Source organism: Ptychodera flava, chromosome 15 (assembly GCF_041260155.1).
Source record: "Ptychodera flava strain L36383 chromosome 15, AS_Pfla_20210202, whole genome shotgun sequence".
NCBI lineage: Eukaryota > Metazoa > Hemichordata > Enteropneusta > Ptychoderidae > Ptychodera > Ptychodera flava.
This window is the reverse complement of record NC_091942.1, coordinates 16,681,773-16,699,518: the sequence shown is the minus strand read 5'-3', so window position 1 is coordinate 16,699,518 and position 17,746 is coordinate 16,681,773. Positions and strand designations below refer to the sequence as shown.

General features: G+C 36.8%; 2 protein-coding genes across 2 annotated transcripts in view; one reads left to right on the top strand and one right to left on the bottom strand.

Moving 5' to 3' along the window:
* Window positions 1-921: 921 nt before the first annotated feature.
* Window positions 922-8,373, bottom strand: LOC139151348 (ribosomal RNA-processing protein 7 homolog A-like). The gene is made up of 7 exons (XM_070724054.1): window positions 8,232-8,373; window positions 4,625-4,764; window positions 3,841-3,972; window positions 2,933-3,056; window positions 2,626-2,723; window positions 1,574-1,772; window positions 922-1,056 (listed from the first exon to the last, which is right to left on the bottom strand). Exons 1-7 carry the CDS (start codon window positions 8,269-8,271, stop codon window positions 971-973), a joined length of 819 nt encoding a protein of 272 aa, XP_070580155.1. The 5' UTR covers window positions 8,272-8,373; the 3' UTR covers window positions 922-970.
* A 130-nt stretch (window positions 8,374-8,503) lies between these two features.
* The window catches only part of LOC139151347 (N-alpha-acetyltransferase 60-like), a 52,775-nt gene continuing 43,532 nt past the window's right edge, over window positions 8,504-17,746 (top strand). The window contains exon 1 of the mRNA XM_070724053.1: window positions 8,504-9,099. Within this exon, the coding sequence (XP_070580154.1) occupies window positions 8,966-9,099 (134 nt within the window). The 5' untranslated portion in view covers window positions 8,504-8,965. The remainder of the gene's footprint in view (window positions 9,100-17,746) is intronic.

Sequence of the window (17,746 nt, the reverse complement as noted above, 5' to 3'; positions counted from 1 at the left end):
CAACAAACCACATAAAAATAATCTTCATCAAGGTATCTGCATGTCTTTCCTCAAAAGGAAATTGCAGATGTCATTCCATGACATTGCAGTATTTTCTACATTGTGAAGCTCAGATTTAATGACCAGGCCTGATGTTGAAACTGATTCAGTTTCTCATCTGTTTGGTTTTTTTTTTGTTTTTTTATTCAGTCCATCATCCAACAGGCGTTAGCCCAATTACAGGATGAGGTAATAACCCACTAACTCCCCCAATGGAGCACTGAGGAGTAAAGTGCCTTGCTCAAGGGCACAACACCGTGCTGGAGTCTCGAACTCACCGTCCTCCGACAGTGAGTCCGTTACTCTGGACCTACCAGGTCTTGAACCGGGTCTCGATCACCACCCTCTGACCGTGAGTCCGTTACCCTAACCACTGGGCCACGGTGCCTCCACATCTCATCTGACATCAGCTGTGGTCTTTAACCCTTTTGTCATCAGATTTAGGTACATTCCTGTTACTTTTGTACGCCTTCAGAGGGCAATGTTGCAATGGGATGCGTGGACCTCAACACAAGTAAATTGGGTTAAAGGATGCCATGCCATGTACCTGTACACAGGGGAAAGGGGTAAAACGATGCATGGCCCTCTAAGGGTTCATCAATCATAAAAGCTGACACACTAGAAACGTAATTCCTTAGTTTTGGTATCTTTTGGTAAGATCTGTGATCCAAAGTGAGAAAAATGGCCCCAGTTGGCAAGTTTTACCGACTGCCTTCCGTAAAACACTTTGCCTCCCCATAACAGAAATCAAAGAATGTAAAACATAGCATATAGCACATGAGCATAGGGTAACTGTGATATGTGCTTCACACTGATGTCATACAGATTCCTCGTAATGAATATCACATAGTTAAAATCATAATACATCAAAACAGACACAGATACAATTGTGGAAAGCATCTTTAATTCATATATGTTTTTGTATAATTAATTAGTATGGTTTGAATTTTCTGGCAGACTTCATATTTGCTATCTTCTGTTTATCTTCTTCAAACTTCTTCCTCAACTGGGCAATATCTGAAAAGAGTTGAAAAAAGGAGTTTATATAAAATCTAATCTTTCTGCTCATACACTTTATAAATTTCCAATGCATGAATAGTCAACACATTCACCGTCCTTCAAAAGCTTCAGTGAGGTTAACATTGGATTGTATGTGGGAAGTAACAGCTTCACAACACAATTTTTCCCTATCAATGGCTGTTATGCATGTAAATCGATGTGTTGTGCACAGCATGTGTATATACATCTTTTGTGCATTTAAGCTTCTTGTGATCCCTCTTATATCTTGTTGCTGGACTGGATGAACACAAACCGAGTCCAGTTAAAGGGATGGGGGTATAGGGAGCGCCCTCGCAGTGGACCAATGTACACTGGGAAAGCATGTTCGTCACATGGCCCTCTTAAATACTACCGGTAGTATGATCATACTTTTCATTAGACAAGCATCACTTGTGACACTACGGAAATATATATACTGGTAATCATATGGCATTGTCTAAAATACTTGTTCATACACATTTGCTGTGTAGCTTACGTTCTCTTTGTGATTCTCTGTACTGGAACCTGTAGAAATTGAGTAATTCTTTTTTCTGATTCTGTTGCTTTTCCTTTGCCATGGCTTTCTTTTGATTTGCCTCAGTTCTTGCAACTCCAGGATTTCTTCCTTTCCTGGTGACTGTCACCCAACCGTCTTCATCGGGAACCCCTTCATCCTCTGCTTCTTGTTCCTCTTCCTGTGGATGACAAAGGTGGGAATGATGATGATGAAATTAACAACAAGAGTAATAATAATAATAATAATATAATAATAATAATTATTGTTATCATTATTGTTGTTGTTGTCGTTGTTGCTGCTATTATTAAACAACAATAATATGAGATTATTACAAGAATACTGCAAAGGATAAACAAGGACATTGGCACAGCATATTGCGGAGGGCAATGTTCACTGCCGGTGTCCTTTGCAGTAATTTTGTAATAACCTTATTATTACACATCTTACATTCATGACCGGAGTGTCAAAAGGGTCAAGTATTAACCTTAATTGTACAGTGTCGACAACTTTTCTTCCGATTTATAGTGCTAGTATGGAACATCTTGGATGCGCTTCTGGATAACTTGTGAACTACATGTACAGAGGGTAGAGCACAAGACATATTCTGGCATTCGTCCAATGGGCCCTTTGAAACCGTTCAACAGTGAAGGTGCAGATGCAGCAGAATGCACTGCACGTGGTGTTGTGGGATGCCTAGAAAGGGTAAATTTTACTGAACGTGCATTCTGTACCATAATTAAGTATAAATATGTTATTTAGTCCAGGGTCAATCTTTTGAATGGATCAGAAAGCACGACTATGCTGTACTGCCTTCAAAATGTTCTTTGCTTCCAAACTAATTCAAATCTACAACCATCCACATTTCCCCAGAAACTGACAGACATGCCATGAGAATGAATTATGTTTTAAGTGACAGATGATGGCTGTGAGGCAAACAGCCCATGTTTATCAGGTATAACTGCATCATATTTCAACACAGCATGGGAAAATCACAGTACAGAAATAGCCAGGAAAATGATGCACACGCTCACCTCAAGTTTCCGTTTATCATAATCTGCCATGTACTGATCAATGTCTTTCTGCATTTCTTTAGCATCAGGCCAGCTGTCAAAATAATCTTTACACCACTCTGTGGATATGGAAGTAAATGACAGGTTTTTCAAGAAAACAATGCAATCTTATGAATATTACACACTGAGCACCTGACTCGAAATATGAGTGTACATTTATAATATGAGTTACTCAATGCTATCTCTGACAATATTGATATTTTGCAGTTTTCAATTTTAGATGAGAGCCATAAAAAAGTCTAAGGACAGCAGAATTTACTATACTTACTTTTCATTCCAGTCAACACAGGATATTGGTCTGTAGATAATAAGAGAGGTTCTGGATACTTCATTGCCTTGGCCTTTTTTAGTGCTATTTCTTTTCCAAATGTGACATAAGCAACTTTATAGCCCTGAAATCAGGAAACATTCAGATACCAATGGGATTCTTTATATGGAAAGAAATATACCGTTTTGTCATAAGGCCAAAAAAAATAAATTGTGCTGTTCCGATAGCATGGTTTTCAAAAATAGGGTAGGTAGGTCTGAAGGAATTTTTTTTTTCAAAATATTTTTATTCTTAATTATGCATTTTTCAGGGGTTCAGGGCGGTCAAACACTGGCCACAACATTTCCAGAAAAATGTATCATACATATAAAAGGAAAAAAACAAAAAATGACATCCTCGTTCAAGCAAAAATCAAATGCCTGATTTTACAGTTTTTTTTCTTTCTTTCTTTTTTTACTTCCGTGTTTACATAGCTCTAAAAACTTAAGCGTCAGCAGGTAAAAAATAGGGTAGGTCGGGTTATCGGAACAGCTCAACTTTTTTGTTCGGCCTAAGAAAGGTTATGGCAGTTTTCTATTCTTTATTACTAAAGATCCTTATCACAAAAGATAGGTTCCCTGATATTACTCAATGTAAAAAACTCATGGGTATAAGATTCATGAAGAAATCAACACATGATAACAGAAGTCAAAATCTGCTATTCAACTGCAGCTTACTATGCTTTTGACATTGTTTTTTTTTTAATACATACAATGTGTGTGATTCTATTCAAATATTCAATATTGTAAAATGGAAAATTACAACGAATAGCTTTAAATAAAAGTGGTCAGATTATTGACATGATGACAATTTCTGTAAATTTTGTCTTAGGAAGAGGAATATATATTCTTTACATTATGTACACATACCTTTATGACATGTTTCTCCGTAAAAGTTTTCAATGTCTGTGCTTGTGGTTTTCGATCATCCTGTCCTATCCTCTGTTGAAATTGGACCCGTTCCACTTTTCCACAAGAAGAAAAAAGTCTTTCAAGGCATTCCTATCGGACAATAAACATGGTGCAAGCAAAAAGCCAAGTTAAAGAAAAGGTGCCAATAATTGTTCATGCAAACTCGTGTACCTTTGAGATATCAACTTCTAACCGACTCAATCTTTTAACATACCAATGCAATGCTTTGCTATCCAACATGTTCGGATCTTCATCAATGACTATGGAAGTAAAAATGAGTTATAACACAATGTTGCTGTGGATTATCTTGACATTTGTTTGACCAGTACATATAGAAAATCAAAGGTACACAGTAGAAGGCCCCATATTGCCATTTATTTCAAATGCCAACCTGGAATAGAGATCAGACTATTGAAAATGTATTAATTAGGCCATTTAAAGAAAATTCTTTGTTTGCCGTCCTTGGATTTTTGAATAAATACCAGACAGCCAGGAGAAAAAACAAACACACAAAAAAAACATAAGTGTATTAACATAAGCTTAGCTTTTATTTCAATTTTGGTTTCCTTTAGAAAAATAATATATTATTTGTAATAGTGTTAACATTGTGTTTGTTTTCTTAAGTTTCTCTTAAAACCTACCAGTATTTGGACGACAAACAAAGAATTTCATTTAAAGCGCCTTACTGCAAAAAGCTGAGAAAGGCATCCAGGATTTACCAGCTACCATTATAGTGTCATACCTCATTACAGTACGGTGGTACATTAACAACTAACAGAGTCTTCTCTGCCGGCTTTGTGTCATCCCCTTGTTTTGCATTATGTACTTTGTAATAGAAATAGCGGACAACATCACTCTTTGCATTAAACTTGACTGGCATAACTGTGGTAGAGAATATACATGTATAGATAAAGTCAAAATAAGTTGTTTTGTAAGATTATGATTTTTCTCTAAAGTTTTGACAAAATTCAATGCATGGGGCATCCCATGGTTTACATTTTAGAAAATCGATTTTTCACAAAATGAAAACCTATTCCCATCATAGTTTTAAACCGTGAAAGAAACACCCTGGAGATTGAACAAAATAAGAATGTTCCATCCACAGTTCTATATTGACAAATGCTCTGGAAACCCAGAAACAGCAGAAAGCTCATCATGATAGAAGTATTACCTGTTTGCATATCATTCAAGTCTTGTCATGAACACAGAACAGTGAGAAATAAGGCTGAGATGAAAACAATACAATACTGGCTGTGGTTGGATGGGATTTTTCATCAGTTAAAAACATGTTGGTCACTAAGATGACGCTGACTGTGAACACAAGATAATTCACATTTAGGGCAGTAACCAGCAATAGATATGGGCACATTAGCTTTCTATAGTATAGGCTGTATCTGAAAAGTCTAAATATCTTCATTTAGGCATTGAGGATTTGTGTACTTCACTGCCACACCTATTTGGTGACTACAAGAATATTTAAACATAGCGTCAATGACACTTGGCTCACATTTGGTTTGATGTGGCAGGCAAGAGTGAGTTTACTGATCAAAAGTTTATCCCTTGGAACATGCATACAAAGTTACAAAGCAATCCAGCCAGCAATTTCAGAGAAAATGACTTTTTGGTCAAAAATATTAAAAATTGCCCCAAAAATAATACAAATATGAAAATTTGACCACAATTTGAAGATATTCAACTAAGGTTGCCTCTAGGTACATGCATACCAAGTTTCACATGTTTTTTTTGACCAAAAGTGCAAAAAATTGCACCAAAATACAAATATGAAAATTTCACCACTATTTTAACAAATTAGATAGAAGAAAACCCTAGGATCAAGAGTAGTAACTTTCAAAGCAATCCAATAAGAACTTTGGGAGAAAATGATTTTTTGACCAAAAATGGGAAAAATAACCCCCAAAATACCAATATGAAAATGTCACCACAATTTGAATAAATCTGACAAGAGGCTACCTCTAGGATCATGCATACTAAGTTTCATGGCAATGGGACAGACATTTTCAAAGAAGATTTTTGACCAAATATGGGAAAAATTGCCCCAAAACTACAACAATCAAAATTTCACCACAATTTGAACAAATCTGACTTAAGTCAATATAAAGAGTCTGCATTCAAAGTTTCAACCAAATCTGACCTGTGCTTACAGAGTTTTAGCAATTTGATAGATTTCCCCCTTTTTTACCTCATTTGCATATTTTTTACACTGACATGTTCATTTGAACAAATTCACATCTCCAGTATTCAAAATTTTCACTCACTCTGAGAATGTCAATGGAATTTATTTTTAGTGCCTGAGAGAAAATCTTGATTACTCCTTGGAAAAGCAGTCTAAATACATAAACAAACCAGAGATTTAGTTCACAAAAGGAGTTGGAGAATGAGCAATAATCAGAGTTCAGGCAGGTATAGGTCATTTTACTGAATTACGCTCACTTTGGTTTATTTTGCTGTTCAAAGTCCCAACCAAAGTTGGGTCATTGTAATTTACCCATTTTTTCTACGAAACAGCCTGCAGCTGTTCGGGGTGGGGTTGACTTCTTGATGACCCACGTAGACAAAACTGATCCCAGCACAGACAGCTGCATTTCCACAGCTAGGAATAGGACAACAAAGTGGAGAATCAACTGTGTGCATCAAACAATGGGAAGTCAGAATGAAATTGTGTGATCACATAAACTATAGTAATTGTACTGACTTTCCCTAAACTAAATCAGACTAGACTAAGGGTAGTCGAGACAGTGCTGTTGAAGTTGTAAAAAAACTTGTATGTACTATGTTGACTATCCCCTATTTACGTGGAAGGGCTTCTATTTTCCACTTGCATTTGAGTATGACATATTAATTGCTATATAGGTATACAGACTACTGCATGCTGCAATCAGTAGCACTATCACCCCCTTGGTTGCGCTAAGCTTTAACATGGCAAAATCAAGGTATTCTTAGGGGTATGGATCACAGAATGGGGTCCCACACAGTGTGCCACCTCCATCATTTTCGCAGCAAGCATACAGGTTAGGTTCAGCCGATAGCGGTATCATTTAGGGCAGGCTACTACACGACAGGTGTACATTGCAATGCCAGACCATACTGTAGGGTGACCGGACGAGAAGCCCTCCTATCCCATACAATGGGGCTGACACGAGTTTTCTGAGAGTGACTGCTCGAAATCGAAGGCTTAAAGGGGGACCCAGGTAGTAATAAATTGTACAAATCCACCTTAAGTATGCAACAGTTGTGCACATTTATGTCTGTGAACAAGGTAATGGTGACAAAATCTTGAAGTTTATGAACAAACTTTGTCAACAAATGTCGGAGGGGACGCCATCTTGGAAGTTGTCTACTTGCACGCGAATGGTCGCTATGAGAGATCGCGTGAACGGAAATAGTTGCATTTCACAGTGAATGTTGTGAAGACTAGAAAGTCAAGATGAGTGCAAAAATTTCCCAAAAACGTCTTTTTTCTTTAGAGAAACTGCTGACGAAATTTTTACTTTGAAACGTCTATGACTTTTCGCATCGTTTTCCAAGAAGGGAAGGAATGGCCATGCGAGCAAATTGTACCTTAGATATTTTTCTACTTGTTTTGTGCTCTAAAAAGGCTAAGCTATGCAGCGCAAATTAGCACCCACGGTTTTCCAAAAGCAGGAAGTAACGTTCGCAATAGTGCCGAACCCAAACAACATGCTTTTTCACCCTTGTGCAGCTGTCATTGACCAGAAACAATGGCTTGTATCCATGATACTGGAAACACAAAGGTCAGCGTGAGGAGAATCAATTTTCTTTCACTGAACTTATCAATTTATACAATATTCTCACAGAAATAATTTGGAAACTATAAATGCACCTTTCACCGGACTCATTATTGTACAGTTAGTCATCTTTGAGCTATTTTAACCATATTTGGTCCGATATTTGGTCACACTGTCTCATTATTCCTCATTACAATATTCTCAGGAAAGAATTTAGAAACTGAGATTTTCCAGAGGCTGCCAAATTGTGATTATGCTAATTAGCCAAATTATTTTTTCAGATTTGGACTTTATAACAACACTTTCAACAGATGCCATCAAGATTTTGGCAAAAGATTTCAGTTTTAAAAATCGTCCGGTCACCCTACATACTGAAATGTGAGAAATATACCGCAGTCACTTGTGATCGGTCTATTCACTGGCGTCTATGCCCCATAGACTATGGGGGCATAGATAACCAGCGGAATAGACCGATCACAGGTGACTGTGCCGCTAAATGATAAATAATGATCATAACGTTTATCAAAGATATAAACGAAATTTGTACAACGCGATTACGCGAAATGTACAACTCCAACAAACCTCGAAATCCGCACACTGTATTCATCGAGGGCGCAGCCATTTTGACTTTCTTGTCCTGTTAAACTACCTAACTCGACTAAAAGAAATAACGTCCGTCGTTTTTGCTGTTACATTCAGTGTATAGTGTCAAGAATAGTACGATTCAGTTAAAATACTCGACTAAGTAATTATTTGCTGAAAAAATTGGATTTAGCTTCAATTTTTTGCCCGGTAAAACATCGTTCTTTTTCAGGTGTAAAAATTGCTGTGAAGCTGTGAGGCCTCGATGGTAAAGGTCACTGATTCTGCGTGGACCAACGCTACTATTTTGGTGAATTTGTCTTCTGGTGAAATTTTCTACAGTGAAATTACACATTTTGACGTGCTAATTGCGACCAGGAGAACACATTTCTCTCTCAGCGACAACGGGAATAATGTTAACTTACTGAAGAAGCGGGCGAGGGGTAAATTTGCCAACATTTACTCCCAACCAGAAACACTTTGAGAGAATGTGAAAGGCTCTCGAAAGGTCGTTCAACGTCGTTTCGGTAAACACGATCCAGTGGGAGTTGAAGGTAGATAACAATGTGAGCGCAGTACAGTACTGTAGTCGCAACACCTTTTCGCGTGACCTGCCTTCTAAAGCGGTCGGAACGTTCACCAGAACGGACAGACTTTTATTTTTGATCTGTTTTTACTATCCAACCAATGTTATCGTTGTGCTGTGAGTTGGTCGATTGGCCTAGCGGAGCACAATGAAATGCATTTCAAAAACTGGTAGTGCTAGTATCGCGGACCTACGAAGTAATCTCAGTGTACACCTTCGATTTCTGTGCTCAGATGATCTAGCCGAAGTCAAAAGGCTTTGCAGAGACTGGTTTCCAGTGGAGTAAGTGTACCCTTTTCTTCAGTCCCTTTTGTTTTGTATGGTGTGGTTAGGAACTAGAAGAATGAGCATTCAGACTTATCATGTCATGTACGTTACAGCTTAAGAATAACAGGAAATCATCAAAAAGTGACATCCCACAATTGTCTCCAAGAGGAATGGACACGACTCGAACACTTTTTATTTACATGAATCACCGTAATTTATAACTTTTCACCTTAGACGTAGAAGCTGTGTGATAAATTACATAATTGAATAATTTGTGCAAGTAATTGTAATTTTGCTCATTTTGAGCCACATGGAGTATAACACTCAAACACAGTCCCTCGGTGGGACTGTGGCTCAAGCAAGGAAGGCTTCAAGATTATTAACTGACTAGATAAAACTGCCGATTTCATCAAAGCTTATGTAACTGAATGTTCAAAGTGGGTAGAGTGGCAGAGTGTGACCCTGTAAGCATTATCATACAATAGGGTGCATTTGTGTCGCACACTTCACATACAAACAAAACAAATAAATGATGACTTAGTCTGCTTACAGTCTGTCCTCCTCCAAAATTCAATCGCACACATTTTGGTAGTGACTGAATGGTGTGAACTTTCCCAAAGAGGGGACCTATCCAAAAATAAAAATAAAATGTAGAAATTAAATTTATAGTTGTAGGCACACCTTTTGTAGCATAATGATAGTGCAATCCAAACAGTGCTTATGTAAACAAACATCTCTGAAATCTCGAAGATCAAATCTCTAGAATGTGTAAATACAAGAATTCATCAGAATCAGGTTGTTTGATTGTCGCAAATGCTGACGGTAACAGTAAACAGGACTGTTTGGAATATGGAGATTAGCATTGTGTAACATTTATCAAGGACTCTCATGATCAGATGAATGAGACACCATATTGTCAGAATTACATCTCAGTCATACTCTTGTACCGGTACTATCTGTTTCAAACACTAGGTCCCTGAGTGAAATTGTATATTTTAGAGCATAGGTGCAAGCAAGAGTACATTGGTCATGCGTATTACATAGGCTCAGGCTTATGCAAGATGTAATAACAGGACAGAAATTCCATGAAACGTGGCCATATTGTGTGGTATAGGCTAATGATTAGTTATGAACAGCCAGTCAGATTTCAGTAACTGGTGCTCTTTGGTGGTGCCATAGAAGCAAGGACTTCAAGAAGAAAATATCTCTTTGTATGATAAAAGGAGCACAACTCTGGTGCAAAAATAAAATCTTTATTCGAAATTTCAGTCCTTCACAGAGGACCTTCTTAAATACTCTGAAATGAATAGTATACAAACACTTTAAACTATGAAAGATGCAATAGATTCTTTAAAAAGAGGGAGGAGGAAATAGAAAGCAAAAATGAAGAAGAATGCTTGCATGTAGCATAGAGGTCTGGTAGGAAGGGACCTATGTGTAGAGATAGTGTAGGACACAATCCTGACGTGTTTAAATATATATGCTATTTTGTACCTTCGCATTTTGCTAAAAGTGAAAAAATGTAAAACAGAGAAAATTTCAAAGAAGTTTAAACACAATGAAATGACATGTATAATTATAAGTCAGATACTAGAACATGTATTATTATAAAAGTTATACTTCTGTATGTTACCTGTAAATCTAGATGAACTTTATTTCTGTTACATTATTCAGAATACCTTTACAATGTATTATGTCCATTCAGAGAATCAAAGCATGTGAATTTCATCAGGCAGGGGTTGGAAATGAATGGGGTGCATATTGATCACTGGCATTATGAGGCACATTTGTCATTGTCAAGATTTCACTTGATAGTTGATGACAGTGAAAATTGTTGAATGGATGCAAATGCACTGAAGCGATGTCCCTGACTTAAAGGACAAATTTTCAAAGCCATAGTACGTTATATTTAGCCCGTATTCACTCCAGAATGCTACAATACTGGTTGTTAAAAAAAACATGCAACTAGCTTTATACTTGGCACTAGGGTTTAGTCTTCTGTGGCTTACTTCTGTTCTGGTGCTTTTTAAACGCCGGTGTTCAAAACCAATTTTCATCAGAAACAGATATGCCAGCTGCATAACATGTAATTGATGTAGAGAATATTTGTCAGTTGCTGGATGAACTATGCTGTATAAACTGATAATTTTCAACCAGTCATCTTCTAAAGGCGGCTCAGGTAGCTATTTCAGAAAGCAGGTAATATGTATTGAAAACAGCTACGGTACACTAAATTGGAAAACCTCTTCATCATCAGAGAAAAGTTCATGTTGTGATTGCTTATCGTAAGATCCAGAAAATTCAGTGGGAATATTGTACATGTATTAAGATACTTGAAAATACATGGAATGAGATACAACTTTTAATAGCAGCTTGGTCGAGAACTTTTGGTCATCATTCAGTTTGCTTTATGCCAGGTGAAGAGTGTGCAAACTGTGAAATATAGACATGTTGGAGTCTAGCGCATTGCGTGGTGCCGTTGAGCATTGATTCAATGGGTAACAGGTGATGGGTGCCTCATCTTGTCAATAGAGTTCTGCCCAATGGATGATTGAGTAGATAAAAAAATGTAAAAGCATAACTTCAAGTTCAATTTTGACAGAGCAGCAGGAACTTTGGTTAGTGTGCAACACTTTTCCTTGCTCATTGGAATAGAGCTTTGGTAAAACAACAGGCAGTCCATATAAACTGTAAACATACATATATTTAAAGACCACAAGACATATGTTTGTATGGAATTTTGCAATGTAAAATGAAAACATGAAAAACAGATTTAAATTGTAAAGCATTGTATAGATATCTATTTGGTGAATTTTAGAGCATTTATAAATGAAGTATTGATTAATGTTTAGCGTACGAGAATTGTTTGTATGTATGTATAATACACAATTATATTATTGGTGTTTCCATATTTAACATGTGAAAATGTAAGATAGTAGAATGTTTAAACAATACTGAATGTCTCTTAAGTCTGATCTCAAGTAAAATAGAAATCAGAAATGGAAAAATTACACAAGCATCTAAGAGAAGTCCCACATGACCCGGACGGTCTGTTCACTGAATTACAAACTGTTCATTCAGCTGTGCTGTGGCTGTGATCACCTTATGTACATGTAGTCAGACCAGTCCAGCCAAACTTGAACAAAAATTGTCTTTAAACCATTGGAACACAGGACTAACTGCAACCGCCAAAGCTAACTGCAGACCAGTTCATTTGAGGTGTGTCCTTATTACCAAGCTTTTTTTTTTTCCCCATCTGTTTTGACAGATGCCTGGTTCAGATTAATAACATATAATAAAAAAAATAATATTATTTCAGGATTGAAACAGTCAGATGTGGACAAAATCCGTTGAGTATTTCATATATACCAGTATTGTAATGTAAATGGAAATTCAAAAATTGCTTCAATATAGGCTAAATTTAAATATAATGGTGCTTGAATCATACAGAACTGCCATTATTTCCCTTTCCATACACTATGTTGTATACTGTTCAAATCTTGCAATTTTGCCAGTCATCAGAAAGATCTGCTGAAAAAACAATGTCATAAAGGTCGGTTGTGTTTTGATTGACCACCATAATCAACCCAAGGTAAATGGACCAGCCATACTGTATCTAGAGCTATCCAAAGGGTATATACCTGGTAGTATCTTTAGGGGTCACTCTAAGAATAGTCCAATGAATTCTGCCTTCTCTTTCTTGACACATGCTACATGTAGTCTTCATACTGAGTTCTTGCTCAGATGAAAGGTAGCCAAGAAATTGATCGTTGAAACTATGGCTCAAGATTGGTGTATAGCTGCTAGTAAATACACTGCTTGCAATCGCGCTAACATGTATTTGTCTAGAAATAGTTGCTTGACCCTTTGCTTGTTAATGACTATCTGTCAACAAAGAGATTGTGCTTAGTAGGTGAAGGGTATTTATCATTAATCTACTGGTGTTTTCAACATTTGATCCACCAATAGATAATGTTTGCTTCCATGCAGAATGAATTTGTTGTTGAAGAATATTCCTTACATGTAACTGCCTATTATTTGTAAATTGGTAGTTGTAAAAAACTAAAAATACCGAAAGCATGACTGATTTATGACCAATGTATTGAGATCATAACTGTAATTTAGTGTCCCCAGCTTGTGTTTGAACCATGGTACATGTGTGAATAACATTTGATTTTATGCAGCTCTACATATACATGTACCTGCCCAATCAGTGCATTACATGTAGTTTACTTTTATTGCATATGCTGCTTCCATCTGATCAAAATTTCACAAATGCAGCGAAGTTAAACTCCAATTACATGTATCAAGGATAATGCAAATGTGCTGGTACGATAAATAACACGTCTGGGAACACGTTTTACCCGTGAAGATGAAGTCATTTCATACTATCTGTGACTCAGTGTTTTGTTAAGGTTTGTACCAAGGTAAATTATCAGAGTTGCCGACTCATGTTACCTGGGTCCCACTGGGAATATCAATGCAATCCTATCAGGAGACTACAAAAACGTTACAGGGGTTCCGAACCATTTATCTACATGTCCACGTCTTAGCAAAAACACTCCATGTGCCGTCTTTCTGGCAAATGATTGAATTGCTGTACATGTGAATATCTGTCATTTCATTCCCTGACAGTCATACATCGAGTATATAGTGATTTATTGATTCCTTTGTGAGCGCTCAAACAATTTTCTTTCCAATAGTTATTCCAATGAATTATTTACTGTGCTGATAACAATTACAGAAACTGATTTCTTACAGTTAAAACAGAATGTCAAGCATTTTACTTGAAGTGACTTGTATTTATGCCGCTAATGCTATTACGTGAAATATATGGAAATTCCTAACCTTTGAATTTTTATAAATATTTTCTACTTCTATGACACCCAATGTCTAAAATATTGTACCAATGTTCTTTACAGAGTTAAATTTTTTTAAAAACCTCCATGGTAAGATGCGCGTATCTGAATGTACTGTGGTGCAGGCGTAAATGTAGAGTATTATCCCATCGTCCTGTGATATGACAGGGCTCGAAAATTCTCGCCGCCCGACGCCCGTGACAAGTGAATTTTGAGTCCGGGCAAGTGAAAACAACATTCTCCCAGCCCGACGGACAAGTGAATTTCAATGAGGCCACTGTACGTATGCGCTGCCACTCTCTAGTTCTTTGAGTGTAACGCTTTCGATATGGCCTGCCGATAAAAAAACTCTGTTCTGCTTGGTTACAAAATGGCAAAATATTGACGTATTTGCATGATCTTATGTTTTTTTCTTCTCATGAAATCATGTCACACGATGCCTCCTCAACAGAAAACTACAGCGTACAATAAAATGTTGTAAGGCGTTGAAACAATTTACCCTCCTTCCTACAAAGTTACAATGTCTTGAAACACTTTACTCTCCTTTCTACAAAGTTGCAAATTCCCTGGTACGTGAAGCAAACATTGTTGCTGTTCGATATGGCAATCACGGTCCCTCTCAGTCCCTCATGGACAGACCGTGCTACAATACATCATGGACGACCATGAATACACTGAGGCCTGGCTTTGCCTTTGTGAGTCCCACGTACCGGTCGTCCTTTTTAGTCCAAGTTTTACCTACTTTGCTTGAATCAAAATTTGGCCTGCAATTACTCAGTTTTATAGTAAAAACGATTATTTCCAAGGAAACTTTCACAAACAGAGTCAGAATACAAGGGAAAAGGAGAAAAACTTGAGGTTTTCTGAAAGGTCAAATCTGGGTCATCTTTGTGATGTCATGAATGAAGACCCTTTAAGTACACAATTATGGTTCAAAAGAAACCACCTAGGGAGGTCTAATAGGTACAATCTTATGATAAAAGGTAATTTCTTGGTGCTTTCCAATTTAATGGCATTTAGCTTGACTGTCAGTGTTAAATTAAATTTTATTACCAGTTATGGCAAGGGAAATTGTCAATAGTAGTTGCAGTAAGCATATCCATTTCAAATCATCACATTAATATTTCTGCAGATTCCTCCAGTTTAATGAAGTAATGATCATCACCAGACATTTCTTGATGATATCAAAATATCAAATGAAAATGTTCCTTGGCTTCAATGTTATCATTATCACTAAAACTATTATTACTCTTTAAAACATTGGGAAATGAATTGAACAATATCATTGTGTCTTGTTTTAAAGGATTTTGACCTGACCCTTTTTGTCTCAAGAAAAATACTTATGCTAAAGATGCTATTGAGCCTGCTAGATCACAACTACGACACAACACCACAATACTTGTATCTACACTGTCACTATGCTACCGAATGCTTTCTCCTCCATGGAAAATTTGTATTTGTGTGGCTAACAAAACCACATAAGGAGCTTGTAGTGTATATGTATGATAAGTTTTCATATTGTCAACACTGACTCAATGCTGCAGAAGTATTCTGTATCTGTGGTAATATACACTTCACATTGCTACCTGATTTTTAGAATTGCCACCTAATTATTTCTTTTGGCACAAGTTTACCACTAGAAATGAAAAAGTATTTCAATCCCTTCAATGTCATAAAAAACACAGATAATTAATGTAATAAAAACTAAAATATTTCTTTGATGTTAAAACTGTCATGAACAACATACAAAACATCTTGATTTGTAAAATTAGGAACTCCTAAATGCTGAGAAAGCTGTTGCTACACTTGAGATCATAAACTGTTTAAAGGTTGCTCAAAGTGGCTACAAGATTTTTGATTTGGCTAATGAGTTGGCTAATCATTTTGGTGACTTTAATAGGGGAACCCTGCAGTTTATGCACATACCATGAGGTAGCAGTAAACTAAAGTTTCACATGGGCATAATTTGACACAACACCGGTGACCTATTATATACTTACCCTTAGTGCACCTACCTGACTTAACACAAGGTACCAGGTCATGATGACACAATGACAATGTACCGGTGTTGTTTTATTGAAATACACTACATGTCCCCCCAAAATTTAATTTGTCCCCATTAAGACCTACTATGGGTCACTGTGTCCCCATGCTAGCAAAAGCTGGCTGAAACACTGTGCATGTATACATTACATAAGATATTATTTTGGATACACAGAATAAGGACACAAATTTATCAGTAAGTTACAGCTACAGACTTTCTTACAATGACATGAATAAAACCATACACATTTACTCCTTAAATCATCTGAAATTTCAGGGCAAGTGAATTTTTCTTAGGGACAAGTGAAATTGAAAATTCACTTGCCCTATGGCAAGTGAATTTTAAAAAAAATTTTCGAGTCCTGTGATATGACAGCACTGTATACTACATTTTCAAGAAATGTGTTCACATTGAATGCTTCAAAGAAGTTGCAAAAGAAAATCCAGTTTTGTCTTGATGCACTGTCCTGAAAACGGCATGAAAAAGTGAGCATTGCCATGACTGGATTAACCAAACCATGCAAATCACCCTGGTAGCATTCAAGAAGCCCCCTTATGTAGGACTCTTATCTCTGCCACAAATGTCATTGATGGTGACCTCCAGTCTTTATCGGTGAATAGTTTAGATAAAGCAGCAACAGAGCAAAACATATGATCACAATGAACTAGGAGGATACAGAAAGTGACTTTGAGATCCAGTCTAAATAAACATTCTGCATGTAGATTTTGTGTCCTTTACACTTTATCAACTTTTATCTTTGATTATAACAATTTCTGTGCTGTGTTGTGTTTATTTTTTTACATTCATATAAGTGTGGTACGTTTGATTAACAGTTTGTCTGGTTAAAAATGCATTACTATTACTGATAATGATACTTTTGAGCTTGGTGGAAAATTGATGAAATCATTTTGCCACTTCACTGCATTTTTATTTACGTCAATAAATCCAGTTCACATTTGTATGAGCTGTTAACAGACATCGCCTTTGGCTGAATCTACAAAATGTAATGAAAGAGGGGGGTCCAGTCATGAATGTTGATGACACCTATACCTACACGTACCTTGCCCAATCCCGAACAAAATCCCTTTCAAGCAACTACATGGGTAATGTCTTGTGTACAAATTTTTATTCATTTGAAAACAGAGTCATAGGAGTACTGTCAGGTCTTTACATCAAGCCAACAAAACGCCTTTAGTCACGAGAACGTAATTGTACAGACAGTGCTGTCTGAGTGTACACCGAATATCTGATATGTTAATTTACATGTCATTACCATATGTTCCTGTATGTGTTTTCACATATTTCTGAGGGGTGCTGACGTTAGACTGTCAGGTACCAGTTGTGTGGGGAGTGTCCAAATGCTCAGCCAAATCACATCACTCTAGAGCAGTGTGCTTGTAAGGTTTATTTCAACATGTTCAAAATTCATGAGGATTCTCAGCCTGAACCAGGGTATTGTGCTATACACTTTAACCTTGTGCAAATGAAAGGAAAGTGTGTAATTTGCATAGCTTTACACCCACGGCATTTACAGTGATGGTATTGGGAGATAATTTTATTTGCACGTACGTGTAATATGTCCATTGTAAAACCTGTGTCAGCTTAAATAAGTTCTGCCATCAATATAGGGATGTGCATACATGCAGAGAAATGCCCCGAACAAAAGGAAATGTGTATTCGTACCTTTGTATGTCTGGTCTCCATAGCAGTCACTACTTAAATCATCATGTGACAGTAATTATTTTCAGAGTAACACTCC

What these genes read in the sequence shown, in the direction of transcription:
- LOC139151348 (XM_070724054.1), bottom strand. Translation starts at nt 8,271, where the DNA reads ATGGCTGCGCCCTCGATGAATACAGTGTGCGGATTTCGAG. An exon ending in TACAGTGTGCGGATTTCGAG is followed by an intron (nt 4,765 to 8,231) that starts GTTTGTTGGAGT and finishes TCTCTACCACAG; the next exon opens with TTATGCCAGTCAAGTTTAAT. An exon ending in CAGAGAATCACAAAGAGAAC is followed by an intron (nt 1,057 to 1,573) that starts GTAAGCTACACA and finishes AACTCTTTTCAG; the next exon opens with ATATTGCCCAGTTGAGGAAG.